Source organism: Anthonomus grandis, chromosome 19 (genome assembly GCF_022605725.1).
Source record: "Anthonomus grandis grandis chromosome 19, icAntGran1.3, whole genome shotgun sequence".
Taxonomy (NCBI): domain Eukaryota; kingdom Metazoa; phylum Arthropoda; class Insecta; order Coleoptera; family Curculionidae; genus Anthonomus; species Anthonomus grandis.
The window spans coordinates 8,948,494-8,973,435 of NC_065564.1; the positions used below are offsets into that span (position 1 = coordinate 8,948,494).

Here is a 24,942-nt window from a genome sequence, read left to right on the forward strand (position 1 = left end):
TTGATGAATATTTTCTAAGATATTGAATATTTTATCCAGATAAGGCGAGTGAAGGCAGCGGCACTCAGTAAACCTAATTTCTTTCGTTGCTAGCTCCGAAATGTGTAGTAACAGCGCTCTGAGCTTTAAATGAAGTTGGTAGAAAATTAATTTCTGAGTATCTTAAAATTTATTTTACGTATTTATGATGAATATTTTTTGAGATATTGAAATTTTGTATACAGGCAAGTGAAGTGAAGACAGTGGCTTTCAGTAAACCTCAATTTTCTCGTTGCTAGCTCAAAAATTTGCAATAAAAGCGCTCAGAGCATTGAATAAAGTTTGTAGATAATTAATTTTTGAGCATCCTAAAATTTATTTTACAAATTTGAGATAAATATTTTCTGAGATATTGAATATTTTATCTAGGCAAGCCGAATGAAAACAGTGGCATTCAGTAAACTCCATTTCTTTCGTTGCTAGTTCAGAAATTTGCAGTAAAAGCGTTCTGAGCTTTAAAGAAAGTTGGTAGAAAAATAATTTCTGAGTATCCTGACATTTATTTCACCTATTTGTGATGAATATTTTCTGAGATAATGAATATTATATCCAAGCAAGCCGAGTAAAGACAGTGGCATTCAGTAAACCTCATTTCTTTCGTTGCTAGCTCAGAAATGTGCAGTAAGAGCTTTCTAAGCTTTTGTAAAGAAATTAATTTCTGAGTATCCTAAAATTTATTTTAAGAATTTGTAATGAATATTTTCTGAGATATTGAATATTTTATGCAGGCAAGCCGAATAAAGACCATGGCATTTAGTAAACCTGAATTCTTTCGTTGCTAGCTCAGAAATTTGCAGTAAGAGCGCTCTGAGCTTTAAATGTGGTTGGTAGAAAATTATTTTCTGAGTATTCTAAAATTTGTTTTACAAATTTGAGAAGAATATTTTCTGAGATATTAAATATTTTATCCAGGCAAGTCGAGTAAAAACAGAGACATTCAAAAAACCTCAATTCTTTCGTGCTAGTTCAAAAATTTGCAATAAAAGCGTTCTGAGCCTTAAACAAAGTTTTAGGGAATTAGTTTCTGAACATTTTAAAATTTATTTTGCAAATTTGCGATAAATATTTTCTGAGATATTGAATATATTATTCAGGCAAGGCGAGTGAAGACAGTGGCATTCAGTAAACTTCATTTCTTTTGTTGCTAGCCCAGAAATCTGCAGTAAAAGCGTTCTGAGCTTTAAATAAAGTAGTAGAAAATTAATTTCTGAGCATTCTAAGATTAATTTTCCGTATTTGTGATGGACATTTTCTGAGATATTAAATATTTTATCCAGATAGTCCGAGTGAAGGCAGCGGCACTCAGTAAACCTAATTTCTTTCGTTGCTGGCTCAGAAATCTGCAGTAAAAGCGCTTTGACCTTTAAATGAAGTTCGTAGAAAATTAACTTCTGAGTGTTTTAACATTTATTTTACGAATTTGTGATAAATATTTTTTCAGATATTGAATATTTTATCTAGGCAAGCCGAATAAAGACAGTGGCATTCAGTAAACCCTTAATTCTTTTGTTGCTAGCTCGGAAATATGCAGTAAAAGCGTTCTGAGCTTTGTATAAAGTGTTACAGAATTAATTTCTGAGCATTTTAAAATTTATTTTACGAATTTATAATGAATATTTTTTAAGATATTCAACAATTTTATCCATGCAAGCCGAGTGAAGACAGTGGCATTTACATCAATTCTATCGTTGCTTGTAAAGTTTGTAAAAAATTTATTTCTGAGTATCCTAAAATTTGTTTTATAAATTTGTGATAAATATTTTCTGAGATATTGAATATTTTATACAGGCAAGTCGAGTGAAGAGAGTGAATTTCAGTAAACCTTATTTCTTTTGTTGCTAGCTCAAAAATTTATAGTAAAAGCGTTCTGAGCTTTAATTAAAGTTTGTATAGAACTAATTTCTGAGTATCCTAAAATTTATTTTACACATTTTGGGATTGGAATATTTAGAGTTATTAAATATTTTATACAGGCAAGCCAAGTGAAAGCAGCGGCACTCAGTAAAACTCACTTCTTTCGTTGCTAGCTCAGAAATGTGCAATAAAAGCATTCTGAGCTTTAAATAAAGTTTTAGAGAATTAATTTCTGAGCATTTTAAAATTCATTTTACGAATTTGCGATGAAAACTTATTGATATTGAAAATTTTATGCAGGCATGCCGAGTAATTCTCTCGTTGCTAGCTCAGAAATGTGCGGTAACAACGCTCTGAGCTTCAAATAAAGCTTGTAATAAATTAATTTCTGAGTATCTTCAAATTTATTTTACCTATTTCTGATAAATATTTTATAACATATTGAATATTTTATCCAGGCAAGCCGAGTAAAGATAGTAGCACTAAGTAAACCTCATTTCTTTCATTGCAAGCTCAGAAATTGGCAGTAAAAGCATTCTGAGCTTCAAATCAAGTTTAGAGAATTAATTTCTGAGCATTTTAAAATGTATGTTACAAATTTGGGATAAATATTTTCTGAGATATTGAATATTTTATCCATGCAAGCAGAGTGAAGACAGTGGCATTCAGTAAACCTCAATTCTCTCGTTTCTAGCTCAGAAATTTATAGTAAAAGCGCTCTGAACTTTGAATGAAGTTTGTAAAAAATTAATTTCTGAGTATCCTAAAATTTATTTTACAAATTTGGAATCAATATTTTCTGAACTATTAAATATTTTATACAGGCAAGTCAAGTGAAGTCAGCGGCACTCAGTAAACCTCATTTCTTTCGTTGCTAGCTTAGAAATTTACAGTAAAAGCGGTCTGAACCTTGAATGAAGTTTGTAGAAAATTAATTTCTGAGTATCTTAAAATTTATTTTACAAATTTGGGACGAATATTTTCTGAGCTATTATATATTTTATACAGCCAAGCCGAGTGAAGACAATGACATTCAGTAAACCTCAATTCTTTTGTTGCTAGCTCAGAAATTTATAGTAAAAGCGCTCTGAGCTATGAATGAAGTTTGTAGAAAATGAATTTCTGAGTATCCTGACATTTATTTTAGGAATTTGTGATAAATATTTTCTGAGATATTAAATATTTTATACAGGCAAGGAGTGAAGACAGTGGCATTCAGTAAACCTCATTTCTTTTGTTGCTAGCTCAGAAATGTGCAGTAAAAGCATTCTAAGCTTCAAACAAAGTTTAGAGAATTAATTTCTGAGCATTTTAAAATTTATTCTACGAATTTGTGATAAATATTTTCTGAGATATTAAATATTTTATACAGGCAAGAAGTGAAGAGAGTGGCATTCAGTAAACATCATTTCCTTCGTTGCTAGCTCAGAAACTTGCAGTAAAAGTGCTCTGACCTTTGAACGAAGTTTTAAAGAATTAATTTCTGAGTATTTTAAAATTTATTTTACGAATTTGGGATGAATATTTTTTGAGATATTAAATATTTTATACAGGCAAGTCGAGTGAAGACAGTGGTATTCAGTAAACCTCATTTATTTCGTTGCTAGCTTAAAAATTTGCTGTTAAAGCGTTCTGAGCTTCAAATAAAGTTTCTAGAAAATTAATTTTTGAGTATCCTAAAATTTATTTTACAATTTTAAGATAAATATTTTCTGAGATATTAAATATTTTATTCAGGCAAGTCGAGTGAAGACGGTGGCATTTAATAAATCTGAATTCTTTCGTTGGTAGCTCAGAAATTTGCCGTAAAAGCGTTCTGAGCTTTATACAAAGTTTTAGGGAATTAGTTTCTGACCATTTTAAAATTTATTTTACGAATTTGTGATAAATATTTTCTGAGATATTAAATATTTTATCCAGGCAAGTGGCGTGAAGACATTGGCATTCCCTAAATCTCATTTCTTTCGTTGCTAGCTCAGAAATGTGCAGTAAAAGCTTTCTGAGCTTTGAATAAAGTTTTACAGAATTAATTTCTGAGCAATTTATAATTTATTTTACCTATTTATCATAAATATTTTCTGAGATATTGAATATTTTATCCAGGTAAGTCGAGTGAAGACAGTGGCATTCAGTAAACCTCATTTCTTTCGTTGCTAGCTCAGAGAAATATGCAGTAAAGGCACTCTGAGCTTTAAATAAAATTTGTAGAAAATGAATTTTTGAGTATCTTGACATTTAATTTACAAATTTGAGATGAATATTTCCTGAGATATTAAATATTTTATTCAGACAAGTCCTCATTTCTTTCGTTTCTAGCTCAGAAATTTGCAGTCTAGGCGCTTTGAGCTTTAAATGTAGTTTGTAGAAACATATTTTCTGAGTAACCTTAAATTTATTTTACAAATTTGGGATTATTATTTTCTGAGATATTGAATATTTTATGCAGGTAAGTCGAGTGAAGACAGTGGCGTTCAGTAAACATTATTTCTTTCGTTGCTAGCTCAGAAATGTTCAGTAAAAGCGTCTGAGCATTTTAAAATTCATTTTACGAATTTGCGATGAAAACTTTTTGAGATATTGAAAATTTTCAGGCATTCAGTTAACCTCAATTCTTACGTTGCTAGGTCAGAAATTTGCGGTTAAAGTTTTCTGAGCTTTGAACAATGTTTTAGGGAATTCATTTCTGAGCATTTTAAATTTTATTTTGCGAATTTGTGATAAAGATTTTCTGAGATATTGAATATTTTATCCAGGCAAGCCGAGTGAAGACAGTGGCATTCATCTCAATTCTATCGTTGCTAGCTCAGAAATTTGCAGTAAAAGCGCTCTGAGCTTTAAATGTAGTTGATAGAAAATTATTTTTTGAGTATCCTAAAATTTATTTACAAATTTGTGATGAATATTTTCTGAGATATTAAATATTTTATCCAGGCAAGTCGAGTAAAAACAGAGGCATTCAAAAAACCTCAATTCTTTCGTTGCTAGCTCAGAAACTTGCAGTAAAAGCGTTCTGAGCTTTAAATAATGTTTTAGAAAATTAATTTCTGAGCATTCTAAGATTAATTTTCTGTATTTGGGATGGACGTTTTCTGAGATATTGAATATTTTTTCCAGGCAAGCCGAGTGTAAAGTAGCGGCACTCAGTAATCGTCAATTTTTTCATTGTTACCTCAGAAATTTGCATTAAAAGCCTTCTGAGCTTTAGATAAAATATCTAGAGAAATAATTTCTGAGTATCCTAGAATTTATTTTACGAATTTGTAATGAATAGTTTGGGAGATAATTAATATTTTATCCAAGTAGTCCGAGTTAGGGCAGTAGCACTTAGTAACCTCATTTATTTTCTTGTTTGCTCAGAAATTTGCAGTAAAAGCGTTCGTTAGATAAAGTTTGTAAACAATTAAATTCTCAGTATCTTAAAATTTACTTTATGAATTTGTGATGAATAGTTTCTGAGATATAGAATATTTTATCCCCTTTTCGACTTGATTACCTTAATTCAAAGCATGACTGTTAGACCAAAATGCGCCATTTATTTAAATGTTTTACCTTTTCAGATTCAATGACCTTAATTTATGCCTTTAAGCATCACTTTTAGATGGCGCCACATGTATTCATTCCATTCCATTGTGATAATTAATAATTTCTGATTGCAGAAAGGTGGATTCTGACAAGAAACAACAGGGAATTGTACACTCAACGTTATACTGCAAATAATAAAATCAGAAGAGCTGGTTATGGAAGAGGTTCCAAAGGCAGAGAGAGATAGAGGAGGTTTAGATAGAGGAGAGATGGAAGGGATGGAATACATGTTGCTTCTGAACAAAACGGCAAATAGAGCCTTTCACGATAAATTAATTAATTAATTAAGTAATTGCTTAGGTACTTACTAGCCTAATAGTCCTGGACTTCGAAAGACCTGAAATAAGAGAAAAAAAACTTAATTATGAGAGAATTAAGTTAGGAACATAATAAATAAATATAGTAGTTGACCAGCAAAGCTCTTATGAAAACGTATTAATAAATAAGTACCAAAAGAATCATTAGAGACATGAAGAAGATGACAGTAGGGAACTACACTGATCATAAGTTTGAAGGGTATGATAATGGTTGTCTTGCTTCTTTAGCCTCTCATTTGCTTCATTATCAAAACCATCACATCAACATTATTTTCTTCTCCTTGTTGTCCTTTAATAAGAGGCCATTGGGATGTCCATCTTGACCTCGTTGCAGACTTGCAGGTGTAAACTCGCTTAAAAATAATAATTTCCCCTTCATGATAACTTTTGTATGATGCGGAATCACAGTCACTAATGTAACTAATCTATTGATGTTTATTTTATGATTCTAGCTTCAGTACATTAAAAGTTATCAATCAAAGACTCCCAGGTTAACGAAAGAAGGCTGTATTGACGTGAAGCAAATTTCAAATGGTCATAACTTGGAGACTGTTCACGCTATTGACAAAATTTTTAAAAGCTCTTGTAGACAATACATTTTTCTTCCATTTTGGTTATTATGCTTATAACTGTAGATCAACCAACAAAAAAGATATGAGTAATTTTCGTGTCGGCATTCTATTGGAGAAGGCATTGCATTTATCAAGTGAGATATCTCCGCAAGTATTAGGTTTATGGCTTTAGTAATTAGGATCAATATATTAGAGTTAATCAACATCAAGCAAATAAAGTGTATTTTATTATTCTAGTTCTAGTATATCAAGAGTTATAAACCAAAAACTGTGACGTTGACGCAGCAAGGGCCTGCTGACGTGAAGCAAGTTTCAAATGGTCATAACTTTAAAACTGTTAATGCTATTGTTAAAATTTTAGAAGATTCTTGTAGATAATGATTTTTTCTTTCGCTTTAATTATGTTTAATTATTATTCAATTATAACTGTAGATCAACTATCAAAAAAGATATGAGTAATTTTCGTGTCGGGACTCTATTGGAGAAGGCATTGCATTTATCAAGTGAGATATCTCCGTAAGTATTAGGTTTAAGGCTTTATTAAATATAAACAATATATTAGAGCTAATCAATATCAATCAAATAAAGTTTATTTTATTATTCTAGCTCTAGTATATTAAAAGTTATCAAATAAAAACTGCGAAGTTGACGCAGCAAGGGCCTGCTGACGTGAAGCAACTTTCAAATGGTCATAACTTTAAAACTGTTAATGCTATTGTTAAAATTTTAAAAGATTCTTATAGATAATGAATTTTTCTTTTACTTTAATTATTATGCTCATAACTGTAGATCAACTATAAAAAAAGATATCAGTAATTTTCTTGTCGGCACTCTATTGGAGAAGGCATTGCATTTATCAGGTGAGATATCTCCGTAAGTATTAGGTTTAAGGCTTTAGTAAATATAAACAATATATTAGAGCTAATCAATATCAATCAAATAAAGTTTATTTTATTATTCTAGCATTAGTACATCAAATGTTATCGATAAAAAACTGCGACGCCGACGCAGCAAGAGCCTGCTGACGTGAAGCAACTTTCAAATGGTCATAACTTTAAAACTGTTAATGCTATTGATAAAATTTTAGAAGATTCTTGTGTATAAATATTTTTTCTTTCACTTTAATTATTATGCTCATAACCGTAGATCAACTATCAAAAAAGATATGAGTAATTTTCGTGTCGGCACTCTATAGGAGGAGGCATTGCATTTATCAAGTGAGATATATCCGCAAGTATTAGGTTTAAGGCTTTAGTAATTATTATCAATATATTAGAGCTAACTAATATCAATCAAATAAAGTTTATTTTATTATTCTAGCTCTAGTATATCAAAAGTTATCAACCAAAAACTGCGACGTTGACGCAGCAAGTGCCTGCTGACGTGAAGCAAATTTCAAATGGTCATAACTTTAAAACTGTTAAAGCTATTTATAAAATTTTAAAAGATTCTTATAGACAATATATTTTTCTTTCACTTTGGTTATTATGCTCATAACTCTAGATCAACTATCAAAAAAGATATGAGTAATTTTCGTGTCGGCACTCTATTGGAGGAGGCATTGCATTTATCAAGTGAGATATATCCGCAAGTATTAGGTTTAAGGCTTTAGTAATTATTATCAATATATTAGAGCTAACTAATATCAATCAAATAAAGTTTATTTTATTATTCTAGCTCTAGTATATCAAAAGTTATCAACCAAAAACTGCGACGTTGACGCAGCAAGTGCCTGCCGACGTAAAGCAAATTTCAAATGGTCATAACTTTAAAACTGTTAAAGCTATTTATAAAATTTTAAAAGATTCTTATAGACAATATATTTTTCTTTCACTTTGGTTATTATGCTCATAACTCTAGATCAACTATCAAAAAAGATATGAGTAATTTTCGTGTCGGCACTCTATTGGAGAAGGCATTGCATTTATCAGGTGAGATATCTCCGCAAGTATTGGGCTTAAGGCTTTAGTGATTATAATCAATATATCAGAGCTAACCAATATTAGTCAAATAAAGTTTATTTTATTATTCTAGCTCTAGTATATCAAAAGTTATCAACCAAAAACTGCGAAGTTGACGCAGCAAGGGCCTGCTGACGTGAAGCAACTTTCAAATGGTCATAACTTTAAAACTTTCAATGCTATTGTTAAAATTTTAAAAGATTCTTGTAGATAATGAATTTTTCTTTCACTTTAGTTATTATGCTCATAACTGTAGATCAACTATTAAAAAAGATATGAGTAATTTTCGTGTCGGCACTCTATTGGAGAAGGCATTGCATTTATCAGGTGAGATATCTCCGCAACTATTAGGTTTAAGCCTTTGGTACTAATGACCAATATAATAGAGCTAATCAATATTAATCAAATAAAGTTTGTTTTATTATTCTAGCTCTAGTATATCAAAAGTTATCAACCAAAAACTGCGAAGTTGACGCAGCAAGGGCCTGCTGACGTGAAGCAACTTTCAAATGGTCATAACTTTAAAACTTTCAATGCTATTGTTAAAATTTTAAAAGATTCTTATAGATAATGAATTTTTCTTTCACTTTAGTTATTATGCTCATAACTGTAGATCAACTATTAAAAAAGATATGAGTAATTTTCGTGTCGGCACTCTATTGGAGAAGGCATTGCATTTATCAGGTGAGATATCTCCGCAAGTATTAGGTTTATGGCTTTAGTAATTAGGATCAATATATTAGAGTTAATCAACATCAAGCAAATGAAGTTTATTTTATTATTCTAGCTCTAGTATATCAAAAGTTATCAACCAAAAACTGCGACGTTGACGCAGCAAGGGCCTGCCGACGTAAAGCAATTTTCAAATGGTCATAACTTTAAAACTGTTAATGCTATTAGTAAAATTTTAAAAGATTCTTGTAGACAATGAATTTTTCTTTCACTTTGATTATTATGCTCATAACTGTAGATCAAGTATCAAAAAAGATATGAGGAATTTTCGTGTCGGCATTCTATTGGAGAAGGCATTGCATTTACTAGATGAGATATCTCCACAAGTATTAGGTTTATGGCTTTAGTTATTATTATCAGTATATTAGAGATAATCAATGGCGATCAACTAAAGTTTATTTTATTATTCTAGCTCTAGTATATCAAGAGTTATCAACCAAAAACTGCGAAGTTGACGCAGCAAGGGCCTGCTGACGTGAAGCAACTTTCAAATGGTCGTAACTTTAAAACTATTAATGCCATTATTAAAATTTTAAAAGATTCGTATAGATCATGAATTTTTCTTCCACTTTGGTTATTATGCTCATAACTGTAGATCAACTATCAAAAAAGATATGAGTAATTCTCGTGTCGGCACTCTATTTGAGTAGGCATTGCATTTATCAGGTGAGATATCTCCGCAAGTATTAGGTTTATGGCTTTAGTAATTAGGATCAATATATTAGAGCTAATCAATATTAATCAAATAAAGTTTGTTTTATTATTCTAGCTCTAGTATATCAGAAGTTATCAACCAAAAACTGCGACGTTGACGCAGCAAGGACCTGCTGACGTAAAGCAACTTTCAAATGGTCATCACTTTAAAACTGTTAAAGCTATTCATAAAATTTTAAAAGGTTCTTATAGACAATATATTTTTCTTTCACTTTGGTTATTATGCTCATAACTGTAGATCAACTACCAAAAAAGATACGAGTAATTTTCGTAACGGCACTCTATTGGAGAAGGCATTGCATTTATCAGGTGAGATATCTCCGCAAGTATTAGGTTTATGGCTTTAGTAATTATAATCATTATATTAGAGCTAATCAATATCAATCAAATAAAGCTTATTTTATGATTCTAGCTCTAGTATATCAAAAGTTATAAACCAAAAACTGCGACGTCGACGCAGCAAGGGCCTGCCGACGTGAAGCAATTTTCAAATGGTCATAACTTTAAAACTCTTAAAGCTATTGATAAAATTTTAAAAGATTCGTATAGATCATGAATTTTTCTTCCACTTTGGTTATTATGCTCATAACTGTATATCAACTATCAAAAAAGATATGAGTAATTCTCGTGTCGGCACTCTATTGGAGTAGGCATTGCATTTATCAGGTGAGATATCTCCGCAAGTATTAGGTTTATGGCTTTAGTAATTAGGATCAATATATTAGAGCTAATCAATATTAATCAAATAAAGTTTGTTTTATTAATCTAGCTCTAGTATATCAGAAGTTATCAATCAAAAACTGCGACGTTGACGCAGCAAGGGCCTGCTGACGTGAAGCAACTTTCAAATGGTCGTAACTTTAAAACCATTAATGCCATTATTAAAATTTTAAAAGATTCGTATAGATCATGAATTTTTCTTCCACTTTGGTTATTATGCTCATAACTGTAGATCAACTATCAAAAAAGATATGAGTAATTCTCGTGTCGGCACTCTATTGGAGTAGGCATTGCATTTATCAGGTGAGATATCTCCGCAAGTATTAGGTTTAAGGCTTTAGTAATTATAATCAATATATTAGAGCTAACCAATATCAATCAAATAAAGGTTATTCTATTATTCTAGCTCTAGTATATCAAAAGTTATCAACCAAAAACTGCGACGTTGACGCAGCAAGGCCCTGCTGACGTGAAGCAACTTTCAAATGGTCATAACTTTAAAACTGTTAAAGCTATTCATAAAATTTTAAAAGATTCTTGTAGACAATAAATTTTTCTTCTATTTTGGTTATTATGCTCATAACTGTAGATCAACTATCAAAAAAGATATGAGTAATTTTCGTGTCGGCACTTTATTGGAGAAGGCATTGGAATTGTCAGGTGAGATATCTCGGCAAGTATTAAGTTTAAGGCTTTAGCCATTATTATCAATATATTAGAGCTAATCAATGGCAATCAACTAAAGTTTATTTTATTATTCTAGCTCTAGTATATCAAAAGTTATAAACCAAAAACTGCGACGTTGACGCAGCAATAGCCTGCTAACGTGAAGCAAATTTCAAGTGGTTAGAGCTGGTAAACGGTTGATGCTATTAACAAAATTTAAAAAGATTCTGCTAAAGAATCATTTACTTTTTAACTTTATATAAATAATTATGACTGTAAGTCCATTATTAAAGAAGATATTGACAACGCAACATCTGAAGCAGAAATCGTCACAGTAGATCATGAAGCTAAAGCTTCCTGGCAGAACGAAGCATATTTCCATGTAGACATCTTAATGTATGTACAAATTGTCACGAAGACACTTGATGATACTATATGAGAGCTTCATCTATATAAAAGAGACAGAAACTATTTAAGTTCTCCTACCTTTGTCCCAATGGAAATCAAGCAAATCGCTGTCACAACATTGATCAGCCACAGCACGTAGCCTCTGGCAGCTATGGACATCACTATACCAGTAGCCACCTTACAGTCTATCGTTGTTCCAGTAGTGATGGTGAGGGCCATTGGCATCAAAGCTTCAGCAACAATTTCAGTATTCTAAAAGAAAATATTATTTACTTTAAGGATCCATAGAAAAGATACAGTCGAGAATGAGGGAGTGAGAGTGGAACAGAGAGTGAATTGCAGGATGTACGAAAGCAGGTATGAAGTGAATATGATGGAAAGGCTGAATGGGTCAATTGGTAACGAAGGAAGGAAAGACATTAAAGATTTGTTTTCACCAAGAGTTTGAGAGTCTTCATTGAGAACTTCCATAAGCTGAACAGAAAATCCAGTAACTTTTCTCAGGTGGAAAAACAAAGAGACTGTTGTAATACGCGACAAATTGTATTTCCTTTGATCTTCATGTCGACACTGACGCGGCTTGCTTTGAAGTTTCAGGTGGCGGCATGTGGATCAAAGTAGGCGGCGTCTGGTCACTTCGACTATGATCTTCAAAGCGACATTGACGCGGCCCTCTTTGATGTTGTATTCTGTTGTATGGATTCTCGGGGTGGGCGGGGTCTGGTCCCTATTTTACTTTGATCTACATACCGACACCGGCGCTCACAAGTCTCCAGGAAGGGCTGAAAGAGAGCATGTCAGTGGCGTTAAAGACTACAGTAAGAGGAGAGGGATTTGACAGTATCCCATTTCTTAAAGATAAGCGGAGCTAATATACATAAGAGACTGTGGCTTGGAAGTGTGAGCGAATGCTAGTATAAAGAGTATTGATGAGAAGAGAAGTTTGAGTTGACAGCTTCTATTCAAGCTTCAGGCACATTGGAGGGAACCAATCAGAGTAGGAACCATTTACTGCAATAGATTGGCACAGGTGCAAGTGAGTAGCACCAGCAAAATAAGAAATCAGTTAATTCAAACATAAACTTTTTCTCAATTTCAAATTTTTACATTAGGTGGGACCAAAACGTGGGAGGTGTTTAGTTTGTCGTTTCTGTCTTTTACAGCCACATCTCTCTTTTCAACTTCCTGGATCTCCTATGTCTATCTTACTTCTTTTTTTGTTCTGGGTTCTCGCTAATTAAGTGACGACTGCCAAGCTGAACTTTAAACCAACGACCCCTCATGACTCTATAAGTGACTTACCGATTTTTCAAGGTTGACCAGCTGTCGGGTGCGTATTAATGTAAAACTACCCATCGTACACAATACGCGGTTCGGTCCAATAATAAAAGCCAAAAACTTTAGACAAAAAAAAAACACTTATATTATCAAACAAAAATCAGGCAGTTTTAAGATGGTTAAAGACTATGTAATGTATGAAAATTAAATAAAAATCAGAAAAAGCAAAAAACCTATTAACCCGGCCCCGAGAATATAAAACCGACCGAAATAATAAAATAAAAACTGATAGCTCTGACAGACGTCGTTCAGGATGACGTGACATTCTCCCACCTGAGGCATGTTTTTAAAACAAAAGAAACATGACTCACCTAACTAAAACAGAGACAACATGTAAACAATGTAAATAAGTAGGTTCAATAATAACAATGTAATAAGCCTTAAAAATGTCAACTACCTACCTACCCTACACAAACAAAACAATTAGCTCTATGTAAAAGTAATCCTAATCATTGTCCCTATACCTGACCGGTACGCGAACCGTACGACCGCTCCGCGAAACATATGCCGTATTATCTGCGTTCGGTTCGGGTACTCTGCTTTTGGACACTCCCGGATTCGCGGTCTCGATATCGCCCGCAGATTCACTTGAGTCCCCACAGGGTACATTTGTCTCGGCCAACCTCGATTTAGGGCTAGTCAATGCCTTGCTATCCATTAAGCCCTCTTCTGCACATTCCAAGGGGTAGAGACGTTGTACAGGTCTCAAAAGTTGGCCCCTTTCGGTACTGACCCGCACCACTCGAACCTCACCATCTTTGCCAGGTAACAGCTCAATAACCCTCCCTAACGGCCAATTAACCCGCTTATCTAGGTTATTGCCAATAAAAACCACATCCCCCATCTTAACTTGATAACTGGAACTTCCCTTGGACCATAGCTGCAACTGCCCTAGGTATTCATTACGAAACCTTCGACGAAGATCCTCTGCCAATTTCTGTCTATGCTGTACCTTCCTAGACAGAGAGTGACGGTCAACAGCATCACAATCTGGAACACCACTCACCAACTGATCCCTAAGAAACATTATGGGGGTTAAAGGTACCAACTCATTAGGGTTGGTTGACGAACAAGTGAGTGGCCGCGAATTGATGATGGCCTCACAATCACAGATTATCGTTAACAAGCTTTCGTAATCCAGTAAAGCTCGTCCCAATACTTTACGCAACAATTGTTTCAACACTCCGACAAGTCTTTCCCAGAATCCTCCCCACCACGCCGCCGTTGGAGGATTAAAACGCCATTGGATCCGCTCGGTACTACTAGTTTCGGCAAATTTTTTAAAGTCTACTCGCGAAAACGCGTTGTCCGTACCCACGAAATTTGTCCCGTTATCACTGTATATAGTCCGAGGGCGACCCCGCCTAGCAATAAACCGACGCAATGCTTGCATGAAACACACAACCGATAAAGATGAACAAAGTTCCAAATGAACGGCCCGATATACCGCACATGTAAAAAGGCATATCCATACCTTTTCTCCCTATTTGACAAATAACGGACCAGCAAAGTCAACACCGGTTATCTCAAATGCTATAGCATCGCGAACCTGATCAATAGGTAAGGGTGGCGATCTTACAGTAACCGGCTTCGATGTGTGTCTCTTGCATACTACGCACTTTGATATCGCATGTCGAATGGCTCGACGACCACCCAAAATCCAAAAATTTTGCCGTAAAATACACATTAAACTTTGTGCGCCAATATGCCCTAACTTTAAGTGTTCTCCAAAAATAAGTCTGTTTACTAAAAAATGTTTACCAGGTAATATCACAGGAAAAAGGAAGTTGTCACAATCACTCCTATTACTTATACGGGATTTTAATCTAATGACACCATCCATATCTTCGAAAAGTTCCATGCCGCTTAGTCTATTTTTATTGTCTTTAAAGAATTCTTGTTGCACTTGTCTTAATACAAATATCTCGGCTTGATTAATTTCTTCGGTACTTAAGGGCCCTGTGTGCCGCTCCTTATTTCTCGTATTATAAATAAATCGAGATATCCATGCACACATCCGTATAATTTTCAAATACTGAGAAAAGTAGTCCAAGTGCCAATCCATAAGAGATATTTTCTGACGCTCATTATTTATTAAGACAGTAACCAGCTTTTTCCTTCTCTCCCTATTAATTTCTTCCTCATCGTAGCTAAGGCTTTCCAGGGGGGTGTTAAAAGGATTTTGATAAAGCCATTGTGGACCCTCCCACCATCTTGATTGAACCAATTGCTTAATAGAGCAGCCTCGAGATGGTAAGTCGGCAGGATTTAACAACCCAGGTACATGTCTCCAGGTGCCAGAAGCTGAGAGTTTTCTTATTTCTGAAATGTGATTCCAAACAAAAGTAGACCACTCCTCGGGTCTTTCTATCCAGGAAAGGACTGTTGTTGAATCGCTCCAGAAAAAGGCTTCCAGTTTATTGTCAAAATTCTCCACGATGTTACTGTATAACCTTACAGCAATCAGAGCTCCCATTAATTCAAGCCTTGGTATAGATAAAACCTTCTTTGGAGCTACCCTTGACTTAGCTCCCAACAGACGAACAAATACTCTACCATTCTCGACCCCTCTCAAAAACACTACAGCAGAGAAGGCCTCCTTACTTGCATCACAAAAAATATGCAGGGACCATTGTTCAGCCTCTTGAGGTCCAGCATTTATCCATCTGGCAATTTTAATAGTCGACAAATATGGTACTTCTTTAAGCCAATTCTTAAACAACGACTCAATTTCCCCATTAACTGGCACATCCCAACCTACTTGCTTTTCCCAGGTTTTTTGTAATAAAAGCTTAGGTATTAAAACTGCCGGGCAACTGAATCCTGATCGAATATCCGTTGTGCTAGTGATAACATCAATCTTTTGGTTACTGGCTGACTAAGAAGTTCTTCAATATTTCCGATGTCCTGATTTAAAAATAAAGTATCATCCACCCTGTTCCACTTGATACCCAGTACAGATGTTGTAGGGTCTCGGGAGTTACCCTGGACTTGACCTGTATACTCCCACCCTCTAAGGTCAAATCTGCCTTCAGCCATTATCATGATAGATCCTTTGACGAATGATTCCAAATCTTCCTCATTGGCGACACTAGTAACGCAATTGTCAACATAGAAAGCCTTTGACAATTTAACTACAATGTCCTTGGATACTGCCATCGATTCACATTTTTCGGACATCTTTGACAAATGGTACTCCAACGAAGCTCCCAACAAAAAAGGGCTACTATTAATTCCAAACACCACTCTACGATGACGAAATATTATTTCTTGGCCATTTTTATCTCGCCATAGGAACCGAAGAAAATCCCTGTCATCTGGGTGTATGCTAAGCTGTAGAAATGCTTTCCGAATGTCTGATACTACCCCAATTCTTTGCTGCCGAAACCTCAGTAAAATATTTGAAATCATTTCGATCAAATTAACCCCCTTTTCAAGGCACTGGTTTAATGATGGACTGTCCTTTTCTCTGGCCGAAGCGTCGAATACCGGTCTTATCTTTGTGGATGAGTTTAATTTGATTACGGGCCTATGAGGTAGGTAATGAGCCTTTGAACTTGTTTGATCTTCGCAAACCTCCTCAATGATGTTCTCACTTTGCCAGTCCTTAAAAAACCTGATCATAGAGTTCGTAATAACCATCCTTCGTGACTTTAGTGATGGTATTATCCAGTCTTTTCTTAGCAATGCCATAATTACAGGGCAATGCTGGATGTCCTTCCAGCCATGGAAGTCTAACCTCGTATCGTCCTTCGGCGTCGGTTTTAACAGTCTCTAGAAACAATGCTTTTGCTGCCAATGCCGTCTCCTCCCGAGTTTTTCTTTCCACTGGATCGCTTATGCCTAGTACGTCAAGTTCCCAGAGGTTTGAAATGGACGCGTTATTAACAAAAAGCGAAACGGCGGACATAGACAAAGTGTCCTTTTGTTCAACTGGTATTTTTCCCATCAAAACCCAACCTAACAGAGTTTCTACAGCTACCAGTCCACATCTCAAAATGTGTCTCTTGCCTGTGTATAATTTACCCGCTATATCAGATCCTATTAACAGTTCAATAGGGCCAGAATTATGTGAATCTGATATCTTGATGTTCAGTGTTCGTAACTCTTTCATCCAAGGACCATTGAATACAGAATCCACTCCACTGCATATGACGGGTTGATCCAGTGCCTCGAAATTACAGCTGTAGTTGTTGTGACTAAGAGTGACGTCATAACAGCAATGGACTTGCGGTAACTCAGTGCCTCCAAACAAACCATGAATAACGTTAATTTGCCTCTTCGATTGGTAACCCAAAAAATCAGCCGTCGATTTTAAAAGATAAGTTTTTTGGGAACCGGTATCGATCAGCGCACGCACGTACTTTGATTTATTCGCGCCCTTAACTTTTACCTGCAAAGTTTGCAAAAATACGTGTGTATTAGAACTATTTGTCAGAGTCTGATTTACGTTTTGTACTACACTTTCCATAACGTCCTTTTTCTCAGAGCTGTTCCGACCAGAGCTGTACTGACCCGAGCTACAAGATGGAAGTTCAGGACACATTAAAGTGACATGGGATTTGCTGCAAACTATACAATTTAAGCGTGCTCGACACTTTCTAGAAAAATGACCCAGTTTTAGACATCGAAAGCATGCACTATTTTTTGACAAAATATCCTTTTTCTCCTCACGACCTAATTTCTGCACCTTAAAACAATTGCTGCTCTCATGAGAATTTCGACAAAAAATACATTTTGTGGTTCCATCTGAATTGATTAAGCCCATCGCGGTTTGAAATTTTGGCTCAAAATCCTGGCCTGCTTTATTTGTTTGGTAACCACCCCGTTTAACATCCTTATGAACAGTGCTTCGCAAATTAAAACCTTCTGTTGCTAAAGAAACATGTTGCTCATTATCGACTTCCAATTTTAGAAAATTCATGAGGCTTTTAAGTCGATTTTCGATTGTAGTAAGACCTGTATTATCCAGTGAAACCTGCAAATTTATACCAGTGTCTCCGATATCCGGTGTCCGTTGCCAAATTCTTAACAGCTCTGGCGGTAAGCAAGACTCGACCAACGGAAATAGCATCGCCGCGTATTTATCGGACGTAATACCGAGGGTTTCTAAGGCCCGTAGCTGAGTTTCCAGTTTATCATACAAACGAGTTATGTCTAATCTATTGCCAGACGAGGTATTGTGTATAACTAATTTAAGTAACTCGCGCACATAAACTTCTACCTGGAGGTCTTCCCGACCGAACCGCGCTTGAAGACACTCTACCATTTTACTATAGTTACTTCCGGTAGCGGGAAAACTTTCGACTAGTTGCCTTGCCCTACTGCCTTGAACCGTCGCCTGAATTAAATATTCGACCTTGTCGTTGTCGTCTATTTCCAAATCATTGTGAACCTTTTGAAACTGAGACCAAAAAGGCAACCAGTCTTTGATATTTCCATCAAATTTTTTCAACTCGAGAATAGGTAACTTAAATTTACGCCTACCTTGTCTGATGCTGTGGCTAACACTACGCTCCGAATTTACCTCTTCATCTGGATCTGCCTTTACCCTAGGCTGTAAACATTCCTCACATTGAAGACTCAGATCTGTATACCTTTTAACATATCCATCTGCACCCTCCATTTCTGCTAGTAAGTCTGTCTCTGCCGTGTCATCCTTTTCTAACATAAGAGCATAAATATCCCCGTCAAGTCTCTTTAGATCCTCAATTTTCTGTTTTACCAATTCTAAAGAGACCGTAATCACACGCTCTTTTCCTTCCGGTGATGACAAAAGACCCTCTAACTCACCAGCGGTCTTGGTAAAGCTGGTGCGGAGTACTCTCCGACTTTTCTTTTTCTGATCCATTGCTATGCACTGTATACTCACTGTTAATCAGCTAAACCGCGTTCACCAGTCCAGGGCGACAACGCGTCGGACCGATTGCCCGGTGATCAAGTAGGGTAGCCAAAATATGTCCGTATACACTACAAGATTAAACACAACCCGTAAAACTGCCAGTCCTGTCACGGTCGCCAAAATGTCGGGTGCGTATTAATGTAAAACTACCCATCGTACACAATACGCGGTTCGGTCCAATAATAAAAGCCAAAAACTTTAGACAAAAAAAAAACACTTATATTATCAAACAAAAATCAGGCAGTTTTAAGATGGTTAAAGACTATGTAATGTATGAAAATTAAATAAAAATCAGAAAAAGCAAAAAACCTATTAACCCGGCCCCGAGAATATAAAACCGACCGAAATAATAAAATAAAAACTGATAGCTCTGACAGACGTCGTTCAGGATGACGTGACACCAGCTGTCTGACTACGACATTCTATGGCTACGTAAGTACCAGGTTAAAAAAACACCAAAAAATAAATTGCTGAAGAATAACGAAGAAATCTCCCAGACACACATATAGTAACCATATTCTCTGTCTCACTTAGATAAGGTAAGCCGGAAGATACCTTATACGGACTATTTCAGTAGGAGAACAAAAATTCACTCAAGTTTCACTCAATAGGGACTACACTCGTTTAAATATGACAGCCCCTTCCTTTCGACTCACTTCCCTTAATTACAGTGCATCTTCCTATTTAGCTAATTCCTCCCATAGTACTTAGGAGAAGCAACTCCCACCACCTCTCATTTTTAAACTGGCTTTCACGGTATTGATTGGATGAATGATCTGGAGGTCAGTCTCGTCGGGGCCGTATATCCCTAGGGATTCCTATAGGGATATTTAACTAGAAAAGCAGGATTGCTGATGTTCACTCAATGGAAACCACAATCCTTAACATCTAGGGCAGCGCCTCCCTTTTGACTCACTTCCATTAACTACAGTGCATCTTCCCATTCAGTCGATTTATGCTACAGTACTTGGGAGAAGGGGGGCATCTCCCACCACCTCCAGGTTGTCTGGATGATCTTGGCGGAAGATTGTAAGGAAAAGAGAATAGAATAAAGGAGTGAGTGTGGAAGAGAAAGCAGGGATAAATTAAATATGATGAATGGCTGAATGGGTAACGAAGGAAATCGCTGTAAAGAGAATAGTCTTGTGTAAGAAAAGTAAAAGTGGGTAGTTAACAAGTGATGGAAATCTAGACGCTGAAGGGAAAGGTAGAAAAGAGGACGTTTTATAGTCTTATAGAGAAGAAGTTTTATAGTCTCTCATTTCCAAACTGCGATAGAAAACTCAGTTCAAACAACAGGCAGATCAGCTGAAAAGAAACCTTTATAAAACGCCATAGGCCGCGTTTCCTTTGATCTTAATGCCGACATTGACGCCGCCTACTTTGATGTGGGAAGTGACAGTAAGTGAGTCAAAGTAGGCGTCGCGCGCTTGCGTAATTGCGGCAAAGGAGAGAAAGGAATATAAGGATTGGAAGGGAAAGAACGAGTAAAGCGGTAGCGAGTGTTTGTTCATAATTTTAGTTTTTATTTTATTTCTAGAAAACAATTGGAAGGAAAAAAAAAATAGGTAAAACAAAAGTCGTTTAGAATTCCAATGCGCATTAGATGCAAAAGAAAAATAATTTTTAAATTCATTAGTTCCTCAGAAAATTGAAAGTTTTATCCAAATCCTTTGGGAGTTTTGGGAGTTTAACTTTTTAAATAATTTTTTTACAACAAAATCTTAGTTTTTAGAGGTTTGAGACCATCATCAGTCGATTTAGGTATTCATCGTTAATATCTGGACAAATAATTATTAAAATCCCTTGGGAATTTCAGGAGATACGGGCATTATATTGAGCGTATTACGTAAGCGGTACCCATGGGAAAATGTTCATAATTGCAGCTTTTATTTTTTTTCTCTAGAAAACTATTGAAAGGAGAAAAAAATTATTAGAACAAAAGTTGTTCGGAGTGTCAATGCGCATTAGACGAAATAGAAAAATAATTTTTAAATCCAATAGTTTTTCGGAAAACTGACGAAAACCTTAAACAGTTGTTCCTCATATTTCTCTTTTAATCTCACAAGAAAATTCCGCCTTACATTTTTAGATCTCATTAAAAAATACAACTTTGACAATAACCCTTATCATGAGGTTGGGGAGGTGGTCTGGGCTCTAATCGGCGTAAGGCTGAACGGTCCCTAGCACACCTCTTGGGTAGTTTGTTGGACCTGCACGGAGACGTTTTTGTTTTTCTTCTTGGCTAGCACCTCCATAGTCATCAAACTACCACGACTACAGGATACTTTCGTCAATGGCTAGCCTGCATCCTACACGCAGTAACCCTGTTAAAACTAAATCCGGTAGATCTAGACTGGACGTCGATAAACTCCCCGGCAATAACACTTGGGATTGTTGGACTAGAGTCACACCTTTCCTCCGCTATTCTTGGCTGTGGCTCTGCTTTCTCTTCTTTCTGCTTCCTATCTGCCGCCCTCGGCCTGCTGTTCTTCTTTTTTAGTGTTCGTCTTTTCCTGCGTGTCTTCTTCTCTTCTTTAGCCCAATCCAAGGTGTGTAGGCAACGTGCCGAGGGATGAATGGCCGTGGGGCAAAACACGGTCGCTGGCATTCCTTCTGGAATACCGGGCGACCTCCAGCGAGAGTATCCAGCCTTACCCAGGTAAACGGCTCTGCCTGGGTGGACCGCTAGTCCGATATACTCGTGGAACCAACATGGACCATCAAAAAACTAAAGAAACTCTTTCTCTCCTTCGTTCCCCCTCCACTATGGCGGGCTCTGATACGTCAGAGCCCACCTTTCCTTCAGCTCCTGTTGCGGGCCCTTCCTCTGATGGGCCCACACATTCTCCCACCCCCGAGGGCTCTGCCTCAGCAGGGAACCCGGTAATCCCCGACTTCAATATCTAGCTGGAGCTCTCAACAGGGCACAGCTGAAAAGAAAGAACCTCTGCGGTTCTGAGAAAAGAAGGAGAAGGAAGTCTAGGGCTGCAGAAGATGCCAAGGGCTCCCTGGGCTCGGCTTCCGCGGCGGCCCTGGCACCTACACTACACCAAAAGGCTCAGGACACCCGGGTCTACGCCTACAGAGCGCGCTGGCGGCGCTAAGAGACCGCGCACCGCTGAGTCCCGGCCTCAAGTAAGCTATGCGCGATCGGCCAAGCTGCAGCTGGCAGTGTGCCGAACGAGACAGCCCGAGGTCGGTTTCACTGGCGAACAGCTCCTACAATTCGTGGACTCGGTGACTGAGGCCATACTGCGGACTTCGTCCGGCAGTGAGGCACAGTCACTGAAATTCCATCCACCGCGGCTGATCAGGAACCACATTCTGTTAACGGCCGCGAACCAGGAAAGTCTGGAGTGGCTCCGTCGGGTGCTCCCAAGTCTTTCCCCTTGGGAGAGAATCACGCTGACAATAGTGGATCCCTCCACGCTTCGCTTCCGCCGGGCCATCTTAAGTATCCCGGATATTGGACATAAGTCTGACAAGGACACCCTGAGGCTTCTGGAGCTTCAAAATCCTGGCCTCCCGTGCTCCCAGTGGAAAGTGTGGGAGCGCAAGAAAGAGGCTAAGAGCCTCAGGCTGGTGGTAGGGGTGGATGAGGGACCGGCCAAAACGACAAGGGACAGACAGGGCTCGCTATTTTATAGCATCACCAGGGCCTCTCTTATCGAGAGCAAGAAAGCGGCTGTTGACACCAGGGTGGCTACTTCCACAGTGGCCCCTGGGCCCTCGGCCGCCGACTTAGAAAAGGCCACTACTGCTGACACCGCAGCTTCAGAGGGTCCAGGGCAATTCGTAGACGATGGCCCTTCCAGCTCCAAGGACTAAGCGTGCTGGTAGTCAGCCAGCCCCACACCATACAGCATGCCTTTAACATTTCTGTAGGCGAATCTACAGCATGGAAGAGCATCCACCGCTATTCGGTGCTAAAGGCTCACTGAGCTCCATATCGACGTCGCCTTATTACAGGAGCTCTGGACTTGCCAGGGCTCTGTTAAAACTAACTCTGTACAAGGGACCTAGTAGCCGTCAAACTGTCAATGGACACGGGAAAGGCTCTGGTAGTCTGCTCTGCCTACTTTCCCATCGAAATTGAATCACCCCCCCCCCTCCGGCCGTCACTGCGGTGGTCAAATACTGTAAAGACTTGGGTCTCCCGCTTTTCATGGGCTGCGATTCGAATTCACATCACGGCCTTTGGGGATGCGGAGATGAGAACCCAAGGGCCCGCTCCCTGGTTGACTTCCTGTGCTCAAATGGCCTAGAACTACTTAACCGAGGCAGTGTCCCAAATTTCTACAGCAATAGGGGTCAGTCAAATATTGACCTTACTATCCTATACCTAACCCAACCCAACCCAATACTGTGAACCTTTTCAGCTCATGAAGAGTGTCCCTTGAGGTCACAATGTCGGACCACAGGCACATTCTTTTTGAATTAAAGAAGCAGGCTCGGTGCGATACCCCAGCCTACAGAAACCGCACTAGGCTTGCCACTGACTGGGATGCATTCCACGCAGCTCAAAGGGAATACAAAAAGACACTCAGGGACTCCAAAAGACAGTGCTGGAGGCGGTAATGCGATGACGTTGAAAACACACTCTCCGCAGCACGACTGTGCAAAGTACTGTCCAAGGAACCTGGAAGTAAATTGGGGTCGCTGTCACTTCCAGATGGCTTTACTACCAATGAGCGGGAGTCACTGAAGGTCATGCAGCGCACTCACTTCCCAGACCCCAACTCATCTCGCGATCCTCCGAGCTGTTCTCGGGCTCCGATTCGCTTAGAGTTCGAGACTGCTAGAAGAATATTTAACTACGAGAGGGTGAAATGGGCAATGAAGACATTCCCCCTCTTCAAATCTCCGGGCATGGATGGATTATATCCATGCATTTTGCAAAACGGGTTAGAAGTACTAACCCCACACATAGCCAGACTATTCAGGTCGTCCCTTGCTCAGGGCTACGTCCCAAAGTTATGGCGTCAAGTGAAAGTCGTCTTCATTCCGAAACCCGGAAAAAGCGATTTTCCAGATCCCAAATCGTACCGACCTGTCAGCCTTACCAGCTTTACGCTGAAGGCGATGGAGAGGCTGATTGATCGATATCTTAAGGAAAGCATCCTGGTCAACAAACCACTGCATGTGCATGGCCACCTACGCGCTATGGGCCTGCAGTCGGGCTTTCGGCAATTGGGCGAGCTGGATCAGGGCTTTGTGGTGGGATCTCACATACCAGTAGGGCATACTGGCTGGGGGAGCACGCCACTGTCTTCTAGGCCGAAGTATTCGCTGTATTAAAATGCGGACAGATAATCCTAAGCTGCGGACACCGCAATACAGTCGTATCAATATGCTCGGACAGCAGAGCTACCATTAAGGCTATCACGGCCGCAAAGGTAAGCTCCAAGCTGATACTAGAGTGCATAAAAGTCCTGAAAAAACTGGTACACCGAAGATGGACTGAGTCCCCTGGTATGAGACAGGCCAAGGCTCACACATAGAAAGTCGTAGTCGATTCCACAGAGTAGAAAAACTGTTCAACCTTGGAAAATCGGTAAGTCACCGTAAAGTCATGAGGTGTCTTTGGTTTGAAGTTCAGCTGGGGAGCACAGTTTTCCAAGCGGAGGTGTTTGCTATACTCGAAGTAGCGAACAAACGAGAGGCATTGGAAGGTAACGAGAGGATTTGCATCTACTCTGATAGTCAAGCTGCCCTCAAGGCGATTAAGAAACCCAGGACCAGCTCAGCGCTAGTCCAGGAATGCAGAGACACATTGGAAAGGCTTGCAGCAAACAGAGAAGTGAGACTGAGGTGGGTCCCAGGACACCAGGGTTTCGAGGGCAATGAGCGGGCCAGTGACCCCTTCGTAGGCCCCGAACCATGTCTTGGTCTTAGCAAAAAACAAATCTCCCAGGCACTTAATAATTGGGCCTGGGAAAAAACAAGGAAGAATTGGAGAAGGACAGAAGGATGTAGACAGGCCAAGGAAATGATACCAGACCATGACGGCTCTAAAGCAAGGCGACTGCTAACAAAGACCCAACAGAGTATCAAAGAATTGGTGGGAATCCTGACTGGGCACAATAGGCTCAACAGGCATCTACACCTTCTTGGTATAAGAGAAAGCCTACTCT

General features: G+C 37.9%; 1 protein-coding gene across 1 annotated transcript in view; it reads right to left on the reverse strand.

Annotated features, from left to right (window-relative positions):
• LOC126747340 (uncharacterized) overlaps positions 1-24,942 on the reverse strand; it is a 79,247-nt gene that overhangs the window by 3,400 nt on the left and 50,905 nt on the right. The window contains exons 5-6 of the mRNA XM_050455899.1: positions 11,644-11,817; positions 5,784-5,812 (exon numbers count right to left, since the gene is read on the reverse strand). Of these exons, the coding sequence (XP_050311856.1) occupies positions 5,784-5,812; positions 11,644-11,817 (203 nt within the window). The remainder of the gene's footprint in view (positions 1-5,783; positions 5,813-11,643; positions 11,818-24,942) is intronic.